Source organism: Myodes glareolus, chromosome 8 (genome assembly GCF_982192425.1).
Source record: "Myodes glareolus chromosome 8, mMyoGla1.1, whole genome shotgun sequence".
NCBI classification, from domain to species: Eukaryota; Metazoa; Chordata; class Mammalia; order Rodentia; family Cricetidae; genus Myodes; species Myodes glareolus.
The window spans coordinates 41,372,655-41,393,057 of record NC_142033.1 but is presented as its reverse complement, the minus strand read 5'-3'; the positions used below and the strand labels follow the sequence as shown (position 1 = coordinate 41,393,057).

The 20,403-nt window shown below is 46.6% G+C and overlaps 1 protein-coding gene across 2 annotated transcripts in view; it reads left to right on the top strand.

Annotated features, from left to right (window-relative positions):
* Positions 1–3,719, top strand: part of Rhoh (ras homolog family member H) — a 37,382-nt gene extending 33,663 nt beyond the window's left edge. For both annotated transcript variants that reach the window (XM_085691841.2, XM_048414981.3), the window contains exon 3: positions 305–3,719. In XM_085691841.2, the coding sequence (XP_085547967.1) occupies positions 512–1,087 (576 nt within the window). In that variant the 5' untranslated portion in view covers positions 305–511 and the 3' untranslated portion in view covers positions 1,088–3,719. The remainder of the gene's footprint in view (positions 1–304) is intronic.
* Positions 3,720–20,403: the final 16,684 nt, after the last annotated feature.

The window sequence follows — 20,403 nt, the reverse complement described above, 5'->3', positions numbered from 1 at the left end:
ATCTTCCTGCCTCAGCCTCTTGGTTCCTGGGATTAGAGATGGGCACCACTATACCCATCATTCAAGGGCTGATATTTAAGGACAAGCTACTCCTGTCTCTTGGCCAGAAGATATTATATGTGTTAATGTTGGATAATAATAGGCTTTAGCTTATTTTGTCAAAGGTGGGGATGGGACTGCATGCATGAGTAGGGTTGAATGGCTACCCTGTGGTGGGACCCTCGCTTTGAATTACTTTGGCAATGAAAGGCTCTTTGTCATCAGAAAGAAAAACCTCAGTTTCCCCATTCTCTTTCTGTTCCAGTTGACAACCAAGCTTCAGAGGTTTTCTCAAGCAGTCGCTGCCTCTCCCCGGGGCAGACAGAAGTAACATCTATAATTGATGTCCAAGATTCTGAGAACATAAACCCTGCTTGCTGTCTTCTCATGAGATGGAGCCTGCTGCCACAGCTCATTGAGAGTTCGTTCCCTTAGCATCCTGGACTGGGAAGTAGGACTTCAGACAGAGAAGATGCTGAGCTCTATCAAATGCGTGTTGGTAGGGGACAGCGCCGTGGGGAAAACCTCGCTACTGGTGCGCTTCACCTCTGAGACCTTCCCGGAAGCTTACAAGCCCACTGTGTATGAGAATACTGGTGTGGACGTCTTCATGGACGGCATCCAGATCAGCCTGGGCCTCTGGGACACTGCGGGCAACGACGCCTTCAGAAGCATCCGCCCCCTGTCCTATCAGCAGGCAGATGTAGTACTGATGTGCTACTCTGTGGCCAATCACAGCTCATTCCTGAATCTGAAGAACAAATGGATTAGTGAGATCAGGAGCAATCTACCCTGTACCCCAGTGTTGGTTGTGGCCACACAGACTGACCAGAGAGAGTCAGGACCCCACAGGGCCTCTTGCATCAATGCCATAGAAGGGAAGAGACTTGCCCAGGATGTGCGAGCCAAGGGCTACCTGGAGTGCTCAGCCCTTAGCAACCGGGGAGTGCAGCAGGTATTTGAATGTGCCGTCCGAACGGCTGTCAACCAGGCCAGGAGACGAAACAGAAGGAAGTTCTTCTCCATCAATGAGTGCAAGATCTTCTAAACCCCAAGGTCCTGCGCCCAATATTCATGAACATACCTCAGAGACTAATGGGAGAGTGGAAGGCGGCAAGCAAGGGGGCTGATGCTCTTTCTTGGCACATTTGAACGGCCTTTCTTCCTGGTGGAGTTATGGGGAGGTCGGCCAGAGCTGCCTCCACTAACTGCACTCTACAGACGCAGTCTTTGCCCAGCACTGCCAGAGAGATTCCTCGGGAAGCCATGTGAATAGTCCATTTTCAATGAAAAACTAAAACAACCATCCTAACTTAGACAACGGAGTGCATTTCCCAAGTAGGCCATATTTAAACTCACATTTTATTTAAATAATAATCAACTCTATAGCTCTTGTTTTCATGCTTGGGAAGTCTTTGAAAAGGCAAGCTGCTGTATGAGGGAAATGACTTTGTGGGCTCAACCATATGTCTGTAGTGCTACTATTTTCTCCTGAATCTAATTTGGTTGAAACGACTTGCGTGCTGTGTTTCTCTAGATAATCACACTTTCAAATGACCACAAGCGTGTCCCTGCAACTCGTTTTCCACTTTAATATTACTCAGAGTTGTGTATAAAATACAGCTCTAGGCTTAAGGTATTTTGACACCGCCAAATGATAGTGAACAGTTACTAGGTTTTCTATGTAAATACAAACATACATTTCTTATTTACGATATTACCTGTCACTCAGAGAGCTCCAATAACACACCAAGTATTCCTTTCTCAGTCGGTAAGACAGAGAAGAAAGGCAAAAAAATCTTTCTGCCAGAGAGTCACACCGTGCAGAGAAACATCAGCGGAGCTTGGAGACCCTTCTCCTTGCCTGCGAGTCTTGATGGGCGCTTTCTGATTGGTTACAGGTCTTGGAAGAAGAGGACAGGCAAATGTTCTGAATGATAATTCATCTGACAAAGTTGTTCTCATTTAAATTCTAAACTAGGCATGACCCATCATTTATTAATTTTAGGACTGAATTAAGATAATTAAAAAGCCAACTGTGTATGCGTGTGTGTGTACATAGGCATAAGGGGAAAGGCAGGGTTTATAGCTTTTACTGTTTCGTGTATAGATAATCACTTTGAAAAACATCGCAAGTCCCAAGTTCAGAAGCTGAGGAAGCCTATAGTAATTATTCAGATGGCAAAGGGTTACCAGTGAAATACTAAACGAAGGGCCATGCGCAGCCACACAACCCTCCTTCCTAATTGTCTGAAAGCTTGTGTCTCCTGCCTCTTCTACTCCCAGATTGTCATTTACCATCCCAACTAATAGGACCCACTCGAGTCATCTTTCTTGGAGCCCAGAACTGTTAAGGGGTTGTGTGCTTGTCACCACGAAGGGCAAGGAGCCCAAAGGATCAGCCCTACTGAGGATTATACTGGCAGAAGCAAATCGGTTTATTGCATTGGTTCTCTTGCTGGTGTTTTGTGGTTACAATCTGGTAAACGTATCATCTAAAGAGCCCCACGCTGCCTTCTCCTCTGCCTCTCTCTTCCACACCCAGTCAAAAGCCTGGGACCTGGATCTTGGGTAGAGGAGTTACCCCCATAGCATGGGACTGGTAGGTTTGTTTTCAGCTAATCTCTCAGCCCTCTGGTTCTGGGGCTTGTCCTTGCCTCTGGGCCGCCTGCCTCTCTTGACTTGAGAGGGCTTGTCTTTAGTTCATGGTCCCATGGGCGTGAACGCTGAAGAGCTGACCAGGGAGGGGAGAAGACAGGGGCTATATCCTTCATGTCCCTCATGTCCTTCTGATTTTCTTCTTATTTTCCAGCACGCAAAGATTTTTGTGTTTAATTTTCTTTTGGCGTGTGTGTTGTGGGGAATTGAAATTTTTGTTTTGTTCTCACACTGTAGCCCAGGATAGCCTCAGGCTTGCAGTGATCCTCCTGTCCCAGCCTCTCCAATGCAGTGATGATAGGTGTGAGCTACCATGCCTGACTTACCAAAGGTCTTTAACAACAAGCACAGTTTCAAGGTTAATCTTTGCAATATTTTAAAACACACTGAAGAAACGAATTGCCACACACTAAATTAGCTCTTCCCTAGTAATTTTTTTTCTTTCTATTGAAAAGAGGTGGAGCTTGGGGAGCAGCTAAAAGTGGGAAAGATGGAGGGAGGAAGAGGGAATTTTGTGGTGGAAACAGAGAAAGGGTGGCCAGAGAGGACGCTAATGGCATTGCCGGTACTGGAGTAAGGACACAGAGTGAGGTCTGCCCTCACACTGGAAAGCAGGAATTTACGTGTGAAGCCTTCTCAGCAGGCAGCTGGTCGGAACTTAGCCAGCCAGGGGCTGTCTTCCCTGCTATGCTGTGTCCCTGAGGCAGGGCTACCTCCCAATTAACTCTGTGTCCCCAGGGAAGGAACCATGAAGTTGCATCAAATTTGGCTGGAGAGAGAAAAGCCGAAATTGGGCCTCAAAGCAGTTAAGAAAGGGAAGCAGACCTGAGTAAGTGTGGAAGAGATAAGGAGGACTTTGTGGAAGAAAGGTGTACTTCACAGGACTGTATGTTCAGTTTTACATGTCTACATGAAGACATGTGATTCTTCCCCTTCGATACTTATGGTGCTTTTTTTTTTGTATGTTTCTCCTTTATTATTTCAAGTGGCAAGATTAAATACGCTCATGTTTACAAGAAAAAGTGGATTTACATGGTCAATTTGTTTGTTCTTCTTTATTCACTACAACAGAACATGGCGTGACCTCAGCACAATTCTGGAGGCTGGGAGTTCTGGGGTCAGGAGCCAGCACAGTCAGGCTCTACGGAGGGACCTCTTCCTCATCTAGTTGACGTCCTTTTGCCCTGTCCCTATGAGAAGCGGGGCATGAAGTCTCAGAAGAACTCTCATCCCATCTGTGAAGGCTCCACCTTTCTGACACATTAATCTCCCGACGCCATCACGCCCGTGAGGCTTCAGGGGAGCAGTGTGAGGGGAAGGGACACACACACAATCGTCGTAGCCATGCTGTTTTGCCTTGGTTTATTCATCCTAGCTGAATGGGGCAACGGAGTAATCAAGCCTGATACAACAAAGCCAGAGATAAGACAACCGAAACCATCCTGCTAGCTGAAGTATGTTGAGTGGTACAGATACCTGGGCGCTGGACTAAGCTCCTGTGTGCCGTGATCATGATACGTGGTCTATAAGTGGCTCACACGAGTGAACTGAGTCTCAGCACGTTAATGGGACAAACCTGAGCTGTACAGCAGGTGAGCTGCAGGACTATGAGTCTGGAACAGGCTGGTGTGGCTCCAAACTCTACTCAAAACCACCCTGCCCCACTTCCTCCCCGAGCAGTTAGCTGAATGGCTTCGCCACATCCGATCTCCTGTAGCTGCAGGCCTCACACGCTCCTTCTCAAAGGGCCTGTATGAGGAGAATGAGGACTTCGAGTTGTTCATTTGTTGTTGTTTTGAGACAGGATCTAACTATGTAGCCCAGGTGATCACAAATGCATGGTAATCTTCCTGCCTTAGATTCCCTAGTGCTGTGATTATAGACGTCCATCACCACACCCAACTTAAAAGATTCTTTTTATCTATATATATCAACTATCTATCTATCTATCTATCTATCTATCTATCTATCTATCTATCTATCTATCTTTTTATTTATTTTTTTTTTGCAGTCCTGGGAATCAAAACCAAGGCCTCATGAATACCAGGCAAGCACTCTACCCGGAGCTATGCCCCCAGACCTAAAAGATTGTTCTTAAATAAAATATTCCACGTCCACTCTCCATCTTCCCTTTTTGTCGTTCCTCCTGGTGATGAGGCTAGACCTCAGGAAGTACCCAGTATCACCTATGACAAAGATCCCCATTTCTACTGCACTTCTCAGTGTCATTTTCTAGATTGACGGGCAGACATGAAACACAACATGATTTCATGCTCTCAGCAGCTTGGACAATCCTTTATTTCCTCCTCTGTCGCTGTCCTCAGGTTCCACGTGTTCTCTGAATGAGCAAAGGGAGAAGAGAGGCTGCCCCTTTCTTTCCTTCTGAGGGTGTAATGTCAGGAAGGCCACTTCACCCAGGAGATGTGGAGCGAGGGTTCCAGCTTGGAACCTGTAGTGCTATGAAGTGCCAGAGGGAACAGGTCTCTGTTAGTGTCGGTCCCCAGGTTTAGAAGGTAGTCCTTAGGGGTTGAGTGACTTCAGCATAACTCCATGGTGGGGACTTGGATGTCCTCAGACTGTGTCTTTTTTGATAAGGCAAAGACATACAATCTCTGGCCAAGATCTCAAGCAGCTTTGCACTTTGAGATAAAACAAGTCAGGGAAGCTGCTTGTGATGTGAGCTCATGAAGGCACTTGACTAGCCCTAATGTCTCAATTAACTCTGAGGACTCTAAAAGTTACCATGAAACTAAATGTTACATTAAAAGTCACAAATGATGAAAAAGTAAGGAGTCAGACTGTGAGACACTTTGGGGTCAGAAAATCTGAGTTCGGTATCTTCTAGCTTCAGTTTCTTTTTCTTAAAACATAGGTACTAATTTCTAGAACATCCTGTAGGATTTGTGTAATGATTATGAGAGAATTTTATGCCTGCACACTTTTGGTCAGACATCACGTTACCACATGGCTGCTGGATCCCTGTGCTGAAGCATAAACTGAATCTCTATATCAGATCAGAATTTTCTAGTGGTTTCATCCTGTGGGCAGCACAATGAGAAACCCACACAGAAGCAGATTCTGTCAACTGAAGCAAGATAAACAAAATGACAGATAGAATAATAAAAATATCAACAAATTGCATCTGAGTGCCTGCTGGTTCCAGGCCTGTGTAAGGCACTTTACAGAACTCACTACACACACACAGGTGCACACACACACACACACACGCACACACACACACACACACACTTCACACTCACAGGACAGGCACTTGCAGAGACAGAGACGTACACACACAGACACACACATACGCGTGTGCGTGCATGGAGGAATTCTTTGGTTGAATAGAGATGTTTCTTTTTACAGTCACTTTTTAAAATGTTCCAGCTTACCATCTACTTTTCATATACATAAACTTGGTGCGTTAAGTTCTATGACTAATGATAGCCAGTGGTCATTACAGTTGGCAGTTTGGAGCACAGGACTGATCCCGGCCACACATGCAGGGCACGCTGATGACCAATGCCTGGCAGCCTTCCTGAGTGACCTGCCTTCTGTCATTCTTCCTGTAACATTCTCAGGTGACCACACACGGTCCGACTGGTCTCTGTTTGCTGTCCCCACTCCCTGGATCTCCATTTCCCTCTGTTGCTGCCTTCCAGGCTAGTCCGTGGACCCAGCATCCCAGGTCTCTTTCTAGATGCTTCTGCTCTAGCAGGAAGTCAGAAGGCAGGCGGTGTGGGCAGGGTGGAGGGGGTGGGGTGAGCTGGCTCTCTCTTTTCACCCATCCTGATTTGGTGCCACTTATTTGCAATGGCCAAGTCCCCCACCCCAGGGTTGGGGCTCCAGCTTCTTCTGGGCTCTGAGATTTCCTCTCCTGGCCCCTTAACCCTAAAGGAAGCTATAACTCCCTGCTGGGACAACATTCCTATGGGGTCTCTTTATCAGGGTCTCTCAAGCAATGCTTTCATTCAAATCTCTTCATTTGAACCACCTGTAATGAATTTGGCTTCTGCTGGACTCTGGGCAACAGACTCACTAAATAATAACTTACCTGTGTGTCCTGGTTTTGTTGTTCAACTCCCCACTGAAAAGTGAGGGTGAGCAGTATGGGTAGCTAATTCCCCTTCCCTGAGCTACAAGATAAAAACCCAAACCATTCTCCTCATCTACCTGCTTGGACTAGAAAGGAGGAGCTGATTAATTGTTATGACAGCTCTGGGATGGTAATGTTAACAATTAAATTATGTGTAAGGAGTATTTCTCTGTCCTGCCAGCCAGCTCCCAAATAATAACACGGAGACTTATTAGTTATGAAACCTCAACCTATAGCTTAGGCTTGTTCTTAACTGGCTCTTACAACTTAAATTAACCCATTTCTATTTAATCTACATTTTGCCATTTGGCTTTTTAACCTTTCTTTCAATCTGTATGTCTGCCTCCCTCCATGTCTTGTTGGTGTCTCCTCTGTGCCTTGATTATTTCCTCCTACTTCTCTCTCTGCCTGGAAGTCCCATCTATATTTTCTGCCTAGCTATTGGCTGTTCAGCTTTTTATTGAATGAACCAATCACAGCAATATATCTTCACACAGCATACAAATATCCCACAACAATTATTGAGTACTCCAATGACTCAATTATACCGAAGAAACTGTTAGTCTCCATAATGTATCAAGAATGACCAGCAGTCAACAAGCAAAGCTTCTCAATCTAAAGACAGATATTTGAGCCCAACACCATGGTGCATACCTGAGATCCTAATACTAGGAAAGCTGAGGCAGAAGAGTCAAAAGTCTGAGTGAGACTGGTCAATACATCAAGACCCTGTCTGAGGAAAAGGAGGCTATTTCTTAGTAGAGAAACAACATAGGACCAATGAGCAAACAAAAAACAGGCTTAACTATATACATACTCATGGACCTGTTGGCAATCAGGTACTATCAGTGAGGTACCTTTTAAACCACCATATCAGCAAAAGCATTTAAAAGTATGATAGCACCAAGCATTGACAAAGACGTGGGACAGTAGGAGTTCCTGCAAGCCGCTGATGAAGTATAAGCTGATATAGCCTTTTGTCTTTACTTCACATAGCTGAGTATCTCATATTGGTGACCCCCACAAAGAAACACCCATACCCAGATGTACCCTTCCATAGGTCGCCAGGAAGACGTGAAGAAGGGTGTGCTTAGTAGCATGGTAGCTAATGGCAAAAGTTAGAAACCACAGGATGTCATGGTCAGACAAGGGCCAGCTGACTTTTGATGCAGTCGCACATGGACCACAAAGCAGCACTGAAAACACATGACCTATAACTGTGTCTATCAGCAGGCCTGAGGGTAGACACATGTGAAGGAGAAAATGCAAATAGAAGAATAACGTGTCGAATTAGTCCATTTATATGGTGTTCAAGCATGTATAGAACTTAACACAGAGGGTTAAAAGTGTTTTTAAAGCATAGCATTCAAGTAAGTGGCTACCTCTTACCAGAAAACAGACTTCGAATGACCAAGGCCACCAGAGGTGTGACACATCGCTGGGAGCAAAGATCTGTATTTTGGTCAAGCCGTCTTAGTCATACATTAAGTAAGCTACTTGCCTCTGTAAGGCAAGTTCCGGGCCCAGGAAATAACCCAGTATCTTCTTATCTCTCCCTGTGAGCTAAGAATGCCTACAGGCCTGCAGACCTGCAGCTCCAGAAGTAATTAGCATTTCCCCCTGTAAACATTTACAGACCCTCAGCATTTCCTTATCTCTTCCTATCAGCTAGGGAAGTCTCTAGACCTGGCCTTCCAGCATCCTACCTGCCCCCCCTCCTGCCTTTTTGCTATATAACGTTCCTGAGAAAAAATAAAGTTGGCAGCTTGATCAGAATACAGACTTGCTGCCCGTTTCTTGTTTTTTTCATTCCTCCCCTCCAAGGTTTGTGCTGTGCTCTCGATTCTTATCCCGCTGGTCGGGACAACACATACTGGCCATATTTATTTATGACAGGGTTTGTCTGTGTAACCCTGGCTGTTCTGGGACTCGCTCTGTAGACCAGGCTGGCCTCAAACTCACAGAGAGCCTCCTGCCTTTGTCTCCCGAGTGCAGGATAAAAGGTGTGTGCCCGCACTGCCTGGCTATTAACCACCTTCTCAAGTTTGGACAGTTAGTAATTGAGAGCTCATTGGGATTTTCCTCTTATTGCTTTTTTTTTTCAAAAGTTCTTACACATTTTACTACTTTTTAGAGTATGATATAATTAATAACAAAATACTTTTGAAAATTTAGAGTCTATGGTTAAATCCCCAAACTTGGATTCCAGCTCTGTCGCCCCTGAGCTCTGCAGCCTTGTGTGAACTAACTTCTCTTAAGGTCAGTTTCCTCATATGTGAAACAGGTAAAATGAAATCACAGGGTAGTGCTCACTATGGGCTAACCCAGCAAGACTGTACTATGCCTGGTATTCAGTAAGGGCTCAATAAATAGCAGCTATAATGTTTGATGATTATATCCCCAAGCCTCAGGGGCCTTAGGTCCTTCATGGGTGAGGACACTAATGTTCTCAGACTACTAACTGACAGATCACAGCTCCATGAGTTGGCAAATCCAGATCCTCTTGCTCTTCCTACCAACTCCATTTAGAGGTTGGTTACTGTGGTCTATGCACAGGTAAAGACCCCTGAGTGTCACTGGGAGAGGCTCACCGTATCATGTTACAATCATTATTTGTCTGTGTTTCACAGCGGCCTTCTTAGCCCCAAACTGTGCAAATAGCCAAAGTTCCTAATTTTGTAGCATTCACACCTGGTTAGGAATGGGTGGGCAGACAGTAGTTGTGGAAAGAAATAAGATCAAGGTAGGCGAGTGGTCAGTGCAAAGAATAAAGCGAACTGGGAAAAGGGGTTTGGTAACTGGGTTGTGGAGTCTGGCCTATCTGAGGAGCAGGTCTCTGACAATGACAGAATGTATCTGTGTTACCGTTTTAAAATAAACAGCCCCTCTGAAAAAGAAAGCCGGCTAGAGAAGGGTGCGCAGTGTTACACTACTCAATGTTTGATGTTGCAAAGTCTTACAGGAGTGGCGGCCTTTCCTGCGGCCTGCCGCCATCTGTCCACCCGCGTGGAAGCTCTGAACCGGGCTGTCTGTGGTGTGGGTTAGCAAACAGCCGAGAATAGAACAGTCACAGTTCCCAGAAGCGCAGCGCGCCAGAGAGCTCCACCAGCAAGTGGTTTCTAACGGATTCTGGACTAAAGGAAGGAAATGACTAGAACTCAGGATTGAGATAGGGCGCGGAGTCGGTGACCACCACAGAGTGACCACCACATAGTGATGCTGAGCACGGGCAGACGGCGGCGAGGTCACGGCTCTCCAGAATCCACCCCTGAAAGCAGCTGGGTGTGCTCACCCTTGGCGCAGCGCTGTTACAAACGGCAGTGCACCTCAAATGTCTGGAACTTTCACGCGGAATCGCGGAATGAAACAGAGAGTGGTTCCAGGGCACCACTGCCTTTAACTTCAGGGCAGCTGTCGCAGGGTAGATTTGGACTGACGGTTTTCTTAAGGTTTTCAGAGAGCCTTGAATTTGTAACTGCACACGTGTCCTGTACTTAGTTCTTCAGCGACATCCTGTAGCTCACCTCTGTGCTTCCCTCCTCCTCTCATCGGTCCTCTTCACAGCCAGATACCCATCTCAGACATCTGAGACAGTAGATGCTGACCACCCTTGTGTGTGTGTGCACGCGCGCGAGTCTGTTTGGTTTCTACGTGTATGCCTCCTGTGTGAAGGTCAGAGGACAACTTTTGGAAGCCATTTTTGCTTTCTCCCTTGCTTGAGGCGAGATCTCTGTGTACTCCAGTTTAGCTGGCCCTGGGTTTCTAGAAGATTCTCCTACCTCTGTCTCCTATCTTGCTGTAGGAGCCGTGGGATTACATAAGCACATTATAGTATCTGACATTTTTGTTGTTGCTGTTGTTTTGAGATTGGGTTTCTCTGTGTAACAGCCCCAATTGCCCTGGAACGCGTTCCATAGACCAAGCTGGCCTCGAACTCACAGAGATCTGTCTGTCTCTGCCTTCCGCGTGCTGGGATCTAACGGCTGATACCACCACTGCACAGCTGCATCTGATTTTTTTTTTTTTTTATGGAGTTCAAGGGATTCCATCTCAGGTTGTCAGGCTTTTACCCACTGAGCCATCTCCCTGGCCTTACAGCCTGTTTAAGAGAATCGACGCTTGTTATCCTTGTCTCTCCACACTGACTCCTGTGATGAGCTTAAATGTTTTTAAAATGCATCTCCACATCTTATTCTAGTGACTGTGGAACTGGCCAACCCTCTAGGCACACTGTCTCATGTGACCTCACCACGGCCTGCTGTGAGTCTTAGCGTGTCGCTGAGCAGCCAAAGCAGTCAAGGCTGAGGAGGTTTGGATGACTCATCTTTGTTATAACTCAGATGGATAGAATCAGAGTTCGTGCTTATTCCTCTCGACTCCAAGTCTCCTTCTCCACTTTCCTCTAGGACACAAAGAATTTTGTTTCAGGATGCCCTGGGAGTGGGATGAAGCATCACAACATGGCCAAGTGGGACACGTCGTTCTTGACTGGACACGAGGAGCGTGCTAGCTGTAGTCAGGTGGGGGAGGGGAACCTCACTTGAGGAGTTCTTCCATCACATGGGCTGGTGGGACATTTTCTCGATTGTTGATTGATGTGGGAGGGTCTTGCCCACTGTGGGCAGTGCCACCCCTGGGCAGGCAGCCCTGGGCAGTATAAGAGGATAGCTGAACGGAAATCTAAGAGTAAGCTAGTAAGCAACATTCTTCAGAGATCTCGGCTCCAGTTTTGGCCTCCAGGTTCCTGCCCTGAGCTATTGCTGGCTTCCCTCAGTGCTGGACTGTAACCCGTAAGCTGACACAAACCCCTTCTTCCCCCGGTTAGTGTTTTAGCACAGCAACAGAAAGCGATGGCATGAGGGCTCCCATTCCAACCTCGGCTTTATCCTTATACTGGGAATTCACTTTTGAGTCGGATCCACAACCTTCTGCTAAGTACCTTTTGTACTTTTGCACACCCCCGCCTCTCCAAACCCCTTTTCACAGTTTAGATTATGATGGGGTCATTCTAGTGGACGGAGCCTCTAGGAGGTGAACAGCACTAGAATTCTTGTAAATTAGAGTAATTGTTCACCATGTGGGGATGCAGCAAGAAGACACATCCAGGCACTACCTAGGGGCAGAGTGCTTCTTTGCACAAGTGAGGTCTGGGTTTGATTTCAACCACAGAAGGCTAAAAAGAGTCATCTCAGTGTTCACTAAATCTGTAGGCTCTTAGTCTTTCTCAGTCTCTAGTACAACAAGAAATACATTTTTATTGATGCTATATCACCCAGTCTGAGACATCTCTTTTCATCAGTCTGCCTCAATTGATTTTGATAGCACTTATTAGGGAAGTTAAGTGCAGGTCATATTTGTATCCAACAAATGTAATCCAAAGGTAGGAAATTATCTTAAAGTTAGGACCCAAGTTAACTTGGTCTTAATTCTCTGGATACTACAGGCAAACCATTCTTGTTTCCTCACTCCTGTGGGCACAGATATTTCTACGGAGGGTTTATAGTCCAAAGTAGCCTGCCCAGGGCATTCCATTCTGCTTCCCCATTATTTGCCAGACTCTTACTTTTGAAAAGGAAGAGACTTCAGACAGGATTTAGCCCAATTCTGTCACCTTAGGAATGGAAGAGTGTGACTTTCTGAGTTGCCCCAGGCCCCACAGCTGTCGTGGGCAAAGCCAGACCTGAAGGTCTCTTACCCTTTTTGCATGCCTCTCTGCCTTTCTACCTTCTACTCTGGATCTTTGGACTTGGAACTGTTTTGATTCAGTCTTGATATAAGGAATTTAGAGGTTTATCATTTGCTTAATGATTTTTTTCATGTGTCTGTGTGCATGCATGTGAACACAACTGTACATGTTGCTGGGAAGTGTACACACATGCGTATGCACGCATACACAGGCTCAAGGATGATGTTGGGAGTTTTTCTTAATGACTTTCCACCTTATTCACTGGGGCAGGGTCTTGTAGTTGTACTTTTCTGTGGGGGCCACCAGTCCACAAATAATGATGTGGAGATGTCTTAATAACTATGAATGTTTGAAGTTATCTCAGGTTTGTTCCTAACTAGTTCTTATAACTTAAATTAATCCATTTGTATTCATATACATTCTGCCATGAGGCTCAATTACTTCCTCTCAGAACTGCCCATCCTGCTCCCTCCGCATCTAGCTGGTGACTTCGCCTTTCTTCTTCCCAGAGTCCTCTCTGTTCCCAGAAGTCTCACCTAACCTCTTCCTGCCTAGTTATTGGTCATTCTGCTCCTTATTAAACCAATCACAGCAGCACATCTTCATACAATGTACAGATATCCCACACCAGGTCTCTCAGTTGAACCCAGAGCTCGGTGACACAGCTGGTCTGTGTAGCCAGCTTGCTGTATCTTCTGAGTGCTGGGATTGCAGGCGGGTCATTCATGTCCACCTGACATGGGAAAGTCCTATTGGTGCTCTGGTCCCGCGCTTTTCTTGCCCCACACTGTTCCCTACTCCCAGCTTCTCTGCCCTTCCATTGGGAGGGCGCTCTAGCTGGAAAGCAATTAGTCAGATTCCTTTGGTCTTCAGAGGAGACTTAAGTCCTCTAGCAAACAGCAAGGAACAAGCTCCCCTAAGCTTTGTTGACCTCAGAGTAAAACTGTGGTGGCTAGGTCAGAGCGCCTGACTCCATCTTGCCAGACTTCCTCCCAGGAAGGGTTGGGAGGGGGTCTGGGGAGGAAGGAAAGGAGGGGGCCTGGGGCAAAGAAAACCCCCATCCTGCCACAACACAGAGGCTCTACTTTGATGCCGACGTCTTTGATTCTCGCTGGTTGTTTTCAAGTTGGGGTGGGGTAGGGAGAGCTTGTGAGTGCTGGTGAGGTGAGGAACCTTGGACCTACATACAAGAACTATTGCACGGACCAAATCAGTTCCATTTAGGAATATATATGTGTGCACACATATGCTTGAAATAACAACTAATGAAAAACGAGGCTGGCCATAACTTTGAAGGAGAAGAGGGCAGAATAATTGGGAGGGTTTGGAGAGAGGGAAGGCAAGGAAGAAATGTTATTGTGCCATAATCCCAAAGGAAAAAAAAAACCGACTCAGCTGCTCACGGGACAGAGAAGTTTGTCTTTTCCAGTGGTTCTGTGATCGACTGGTTGGCCTGTAATGGTGAAGGACCATTCTTCTTTTTAAATTTCCAGCCATTGCAGATGGACAGGCACTGGTGAAAAGCGCACAGAATTCCAATAGAAAAGCCAAACAACGGCAGCAACAAAAATCCCCCGAAGAATTAATACAAAAATGTGAAATTGAAAAAACAAAAACCAAAAATAAAAATTTGGGGGAAAAACCCAAATCTGTTTTCAAAGACTATTGTTGGATTCAGTAGACGCTGTCCAGTTGGAATTAATCATTCCAAATGCGTTGGATTCTGCACACTCGGGCTCCACACACTCTGCTCCGATTCCCATTTGCAGGTGGTTGTCCGGGGCTATCGTCCTCTGCCACATTGCCACCGTCCTCAGCAGACTTGTTAGACCTGATCACCAAAGATTGTCACAGCTGGGCTTGTTGACTGTTGAGCTTCCTCTTGGAAGGAAGCATGTTCTCTCTCTCTCTCTCTCTCTCTCTCTCTCTCTCTCTCTCTCTCTGTGTGTGTGTGTGTGTGTGTGTATCCCAAGACCCTTACCTGAGTATCCAGCCATCGCTCCCAACTAGCTGTATGCAATTCTACCCTAATTGCAGGTGGTCCCAGGGTCTTGGAGAGGGGTTGGAGTATAAAGGTGGGGAGGGATGAGGCCTCTATTCACACAGCCATCAACTCTGTTGGTGCAGACCTTCCGGTGGGGGCACTTAAGGAGTCCTCTATGCTCCTGCCCATAACCCCTCATCAAGTGCTTTCTTTGTAAGCCTAATAAACTCATTTATTCCCCAGTAGATGGAGGGCTTTGGTGTAACTGTACCTTGGTTTGTAGCTGGGACAGTAGATATTGTTTACATCCCCCCAAGGGAAGGGATCTTGGCAAAAGAGACCCATGCTGACTGCAGACTATCTGAACAGCACCGAGCAAGCTCATTCACTTCTCTGATAGGAAAGGTCATCCGTTCACTAGATAAACATCCGTTAATTGTCTGTTACAAGCCAAATGTCAAGTGATCCTGTTGCTAGAGTTGTGAAGATCAGAGCCTGGGCCTTGGTCATCATTTTTTCACAGGCCCATTAAAAAGACGAGTAATAGAGAAAAGTAAAGAAGGAAGATTTCAGTGTAGCCATATTGGTAAGAGGAACAAATAACAATGTCCTGTGACCCTCTAGGTCCATCCTCAGGGTTCTGACTTGAGGTTTGGGTTTGATAGACCATGAGCTATTGGGACAAGAGAGCATAGGGAATAGCTTATCAGCCTGGAGCTTTACTTGGTTTGGGCTCTGCATACGCCCCTCTTACAAAAGTTCATTTGGTAGCCTAAGATCTTCATCTGCATGTGTTATACACATATACCTCTCTCTAAACAGTGTAGCTAGCAGTCTGCCAGCAACCTAGGACCCTCACCTGCACTGAGTTGTATGCACACATGCTCTCCCTGAACAATGGATTGATTTTCTCCTTCCCTTAACAACCATTAACTTGGAGAGATTCTGTTCATTATGGCTGCATCTGAATCTAAGGGCAGTGTGGTGGGTAGAATGACTACAGCCCCCGTAGACTCACATGGTGAGGTTTAGTTGGTAGAGCTACTGGGGAAGGATTAGGAAGTGTGGTTTATTGGGGGATGTGAGTTACTGGTTTCAAAGACCACACACAATCCCAGTTAGTGTTCTCTCTCTCTTTCTCTCTGTCTCTCTCTGTCTCTTTCTGTCTCTCTGTCTCTCTTTCCCTCACGGTCATTGTTGTCTCAACATGTAAGCTCTCAGCTACTGCTCCAGAACCATGCCTGCCGGCCTACTGGCATGTTCCCCACCATGATGGTTATAAACTCCATTTCCCTCTGGAAGTGTGAGATAAATGCTTTCTTCTTTAAGTCACCTTGGTCATGGTGTCTCTTTACGGCAATAGAAAAGTAACTAAGGTAGTAGGAAGGTTGATCTATCCTGAACTGGTTTGGGGTACATATCAATGAAACCAACTGTGTCCTCAAAGTGAAGTTTTAGGGAGAATTCTGTCCTTACCATCTTATGCCTATAAATAACTGGGCAGGCGTAGAATTAAAATTGGATATGTATGGAAAGGGCCATTCACAGTAGAGAAATGGTTATAGAACTTAGCATATCAATCGCAACAGAGAATCACCCAAACCACACCCCTAGTACCCAAACTCCTTCTTCCCCTTGACCCTTAAAAAGATGCCCCAGGCAATAAACTGGAGCCCCTGAGTTCCTAATCTCTACTATAGCTTCTCTTTGACTGAGCTTTCTCTGCTGCTTTGCAACCTCTGTGTGCCTTTATTTCATGCCTGCTAAGAGGCTGAGAATCTGGAAACGCTGGCCGGGACCGCTGCAGACGCATGGCTCTGTAACAGTGCTGGTCAAGGTGTGGTCTTACCTGTAGTCGGCCCATCATTGCTTCAGCATCTACAAGGTGGTCAGGCGGTCTGAACTTTTTCTAAGAGACAAAGCTCTCCCTCTCCAGCACCCGGGCCTCAGTGTGGGACTCTGGGGGGGGGGGGATTCCGATTCCTTGGGGTCCATTGCGACCATCTTCTGAGAGCCAAAAGGAGGGCCACAGATGGCGTCTTAGAAGATCTTTGCTCCGGTCACAGGTCTGATTTTCTCTGCCTTGAGGGGTTGTTATGACATCGTGCTGTATGTTATGATGACATAAGGAAATAGCAATTAATCAAATGAGATAGTCACTGTAGTAGCATTGATAAGAAAAATCGCCCCAGTATGAGTCTGGAAGATGTCCTGTTTTGAGTGTAACGTATTGATAACCTCCTTCCGGGAAGAAAACCTGTGCCCCTGATGGAATGTCTAGCTGTCTTCAGACAAAGGGCTGCGGGAGGAAGCCTTGTTCTGGGAAGCCCATCACCTGAAAAGGTAAGACCACAGTCTGCTTGCAATTTGAACCCTTTCTGTGTGTTGCTGCCTTACCTTCTCATCTCTCATAATAAGCTCTTGCAAAGTGCAAATCTTTGAACTGGGTTCCCAGAGGCCTTTCCCCTGGAGAATGACTGCACCACAGTGGTGGGCACTGATGGACTGGGAGAGCGAATAAGCAGGGGCCCTTAGCTAGCTTTGTAATATCCGTGATTCAGTTTCCTCACCAATGCTATGGAGACAATAAAATCTTGAGAAACATCAGGCATGGTGGCACATGCCTTTAATCCTAGCACTTGGGAGGTAGAAGCAAGAAGATCTCTGTGAGTTTAAGACTAGCCTGGTCTATATAGTGAGTTCCAAGCCACTCAGGCCTACAAACTCCATCTAAAAATCAAATCAAATCAAATCAAATCAAATCAAATCAAATCAAATCAATAACAGCAACCCAAATCCAAAAACCACAGGAAACTGCTGTGAATTAAATGTTGGATGAGAAGGGCTTGGCACAGAGCTCAGTGCCCATCTGTGCACCATGGATGGTCGCCATGACAACAAGATGACTAAGGGCACCTGGGCTCTGGAGGAGTCTCAGAATCTGCCGCTCTTGGAATCTTGACTGTTTAAGCAAAGGGTTCCTGGGAAACGGCAGTTGTATCAGAGAAGCTCTTCCCTGCATTGTTGTTTCTAAATACAGCGGATAAAGTTCCCAGATGGAAGAAGCAAGCTCCCAATCCAGAGACGGGAAGTCAGGACCGAGGGCGTGTGCTGTGTGGGTTTTGTTTCGTTGTTGGGATTTTCCTTCTCCCATAATCAATTTCTCCATGGCTTACTCTTGTGTTGTTTAACCCAGTGCTGTGGATCCATGACTAAAGCGACCCGCTAACACTAGCATCACGTGCTGATGCTAAGCCTGCTTTTGCATGCCTTTCTTCTGGAAACCTGCCTTAGGTACTCAGCTGGGACCCTAAGGGCACGGAACTGGAGGCACGCCACCCTGCATGTTCTTGCCTAGGAGAGTCTGGAAGTCCTAGGCTGGTAGTTTGCTTTCCCTCGAGCTCTGGGCCTCAGTCTATAGTCAGTCAGGCCTGCAGAAGGAGCATCCTGTGGTGGGGGGAGGGGAGGAAGGGGGAAGATATCTACAGCTTCAGGTACTCCTTCATTCCTTGGGGTAACAATGGGGTTCCCTCCCCCTAGCTCCAGGCTTGATGAGGAGATAGCATTCACATTTATACAGCTTTCAAAGTTGCTCCTTAGGACTTACTGTGGAGGGATAGCTGAGTTAGAGACCAGGCCACAGCGGGTCTGTGTTCTAGAGGCCGCTAAGCCTGCTCCCGCTACCTCTCACCAGAAGGCAGAGCCCACCAGGGGTCTTGACTCAGCAGCTGTGACGCAGGTCCACTTCTGGGCTAACCTTTGAGCTCGAGGCTAAGGTTGAAGCGGGAGGGAGGCCTGTAGCTGCCTGAAGCTATCTATCTCCTCTTTTTGCTTTGGGTAGAAGCACACTTGTCCTGCGCACACTTTATCGAGCAGGGAAGTGTGTTAGAGGCTCTCAGGAAGTCATGAAGGGAGCGGATGCAGGAGGTGGCATGTTTCTCAGCTGTGTCCTCCTGCAGTGAAAGGAATGAGAAGGGGGAAAGAGAAGAGGAAGAGGAGGAGAAGGAGGAGGCAGCAGCAGCAGGTCTAAAGCAGAGCATTGCTAGCCTGCAGTGTACCTTCGTGAGGATTAGAAACCTCACCTGCTCTGGGTACCCTGGCCGGTGAAAGCCCACAGAACTTGGCAAGCTCAGCCCAGGCAAGGTTCAGTGAAGCGCCTGCACAGCTGTGGCCAGCAGTCCTGATGGCTGTGGAAGACAGAGGCATAGTCGGGGAACTAAGATAAGCAAAGCGGGACATCTCCTCTAATTTATGGCTACAGTGCCCCGTGGATGCCAAGGTGTAGGTAACTTCAGAAAGCTCCGTTGCCAGGCAACTGCTCTTGCCGCTGTGCCTTCTTCAGTGAAGCTGCTGGACCTGAGTGACACTTGTCTCCCTCTGTCCTTTCTCACCCAAACTGTCATTTCCTGTTTTGGCTATCTCTGGAAGAGAACGAGGATTCCTAGATTCCAGAGCAAACTTCTGCCTTCATCCTTTCTGCTTCCTGGACCAGGCAAGCGCTGGTACCCAGTGATGCTGACATCATCTCTCCCCTTCTTACAGATGACGTTGATTTCAGATAGAAGTAGATGGGGTAAGAGAACCAGAGTACAATTTCTTGCTTTAATTCACTTTTCCCCCTATGGAGAATCTTATCTAAAGCTTTTATTGAATTCTTGAGAGTCCATGACCCCAGCATTTTAAAAACTCTTCCTGAGAAAGGTTCATGAAATCCCCTAAGAAGGGGCCAAGAAAGTTCAGGGAGGGCTTATCCAATTTATTGTATCCCAAAGGTTCAATTTTAGCAGGCTGTCTAAGTTCTTTTAAATCATGAGCATGATGATCATTGTTGCTTATTTTTTGCTGCCTCGAAGATTTCCCTGGAATCACACTACCCTATTGCCAATTAGCAGGCGGGCCGTTTTCCAGCTCTGTCCCTCCAAGGACCCTCACTGTGCCACCAGAGTCATGGGGCCTTCCTCATGTCTCCACCCCCTCCAAGTGACTTTCTCGCTGGGACTAAATCCCCATCTACTTCTGTCTGACTTTATGTTCTCTTACCAGCCACTCCTCCATGCTACCCTGCCTATTCCAGGCACCACCCACCTTGTCTTAGATTTTTATTGATGTGAAAATACACCATGACCATGGACAATTTATAAAGAAAACATTAATGGGGATGATTCCTTTACAGTTTCAGAGGTTCAGTCCGTGATCATCATGGTAGGGAGCATGGCAGCCTGTAGGCGGACGTGGTGCTGGAGCAGTAGCTGAGAGTGCTACATCATGACTCAGAGACAACAGGAAGTCAACTGACTGTCATGCTGAGGGAAGCTTGAGCAAGAGAGACCTGAAAGCCCGCCCCTACAGTGACACACTTCCTCTAACAAGGTCACACCTCCTATAGTGCCACTCCCTTTGGGGGCCATTTTCCTTCAAACTACCACACACCTCCTGGTTATCAGGACCCTCTGCCTCCAGGTTGTCGTTCATAATGCCCTCATCACCCTTTCTCCTTGACTTTCCAGGTCCTTTTTATCATGGGAGGCTAGCTCTGCTGAGCAAGGAACCCTTCCTCTGTGGCTAAGAGCACTCCCTCCACAAGACCCATCATACCTCTCGGTCCATCTCTCCCACGGGTACTTGAGTTTCATCAGGATCAGGATTGAGTCTTATTCCCTGGCATGTACCCAATATTTCCAGTGATGTCTAAAACAAACCTCAGAGAAGCCTACAGTGCGGGATTCTGGATATTCAAAGCTATTCAGAAAACAACATATTGCTTCTGTGCTGAATGTATACAGACTATGTTTGTTATCCTCTGAACTGTACAGTAGAATAGTGGTTTATAATACATGTATATTATATGGGGCATTGTAAATTATCCTCAGAGGACTTAAAATATATGAGGGATACATATACATACATATACACACATACAGCTATACCATACACACACAC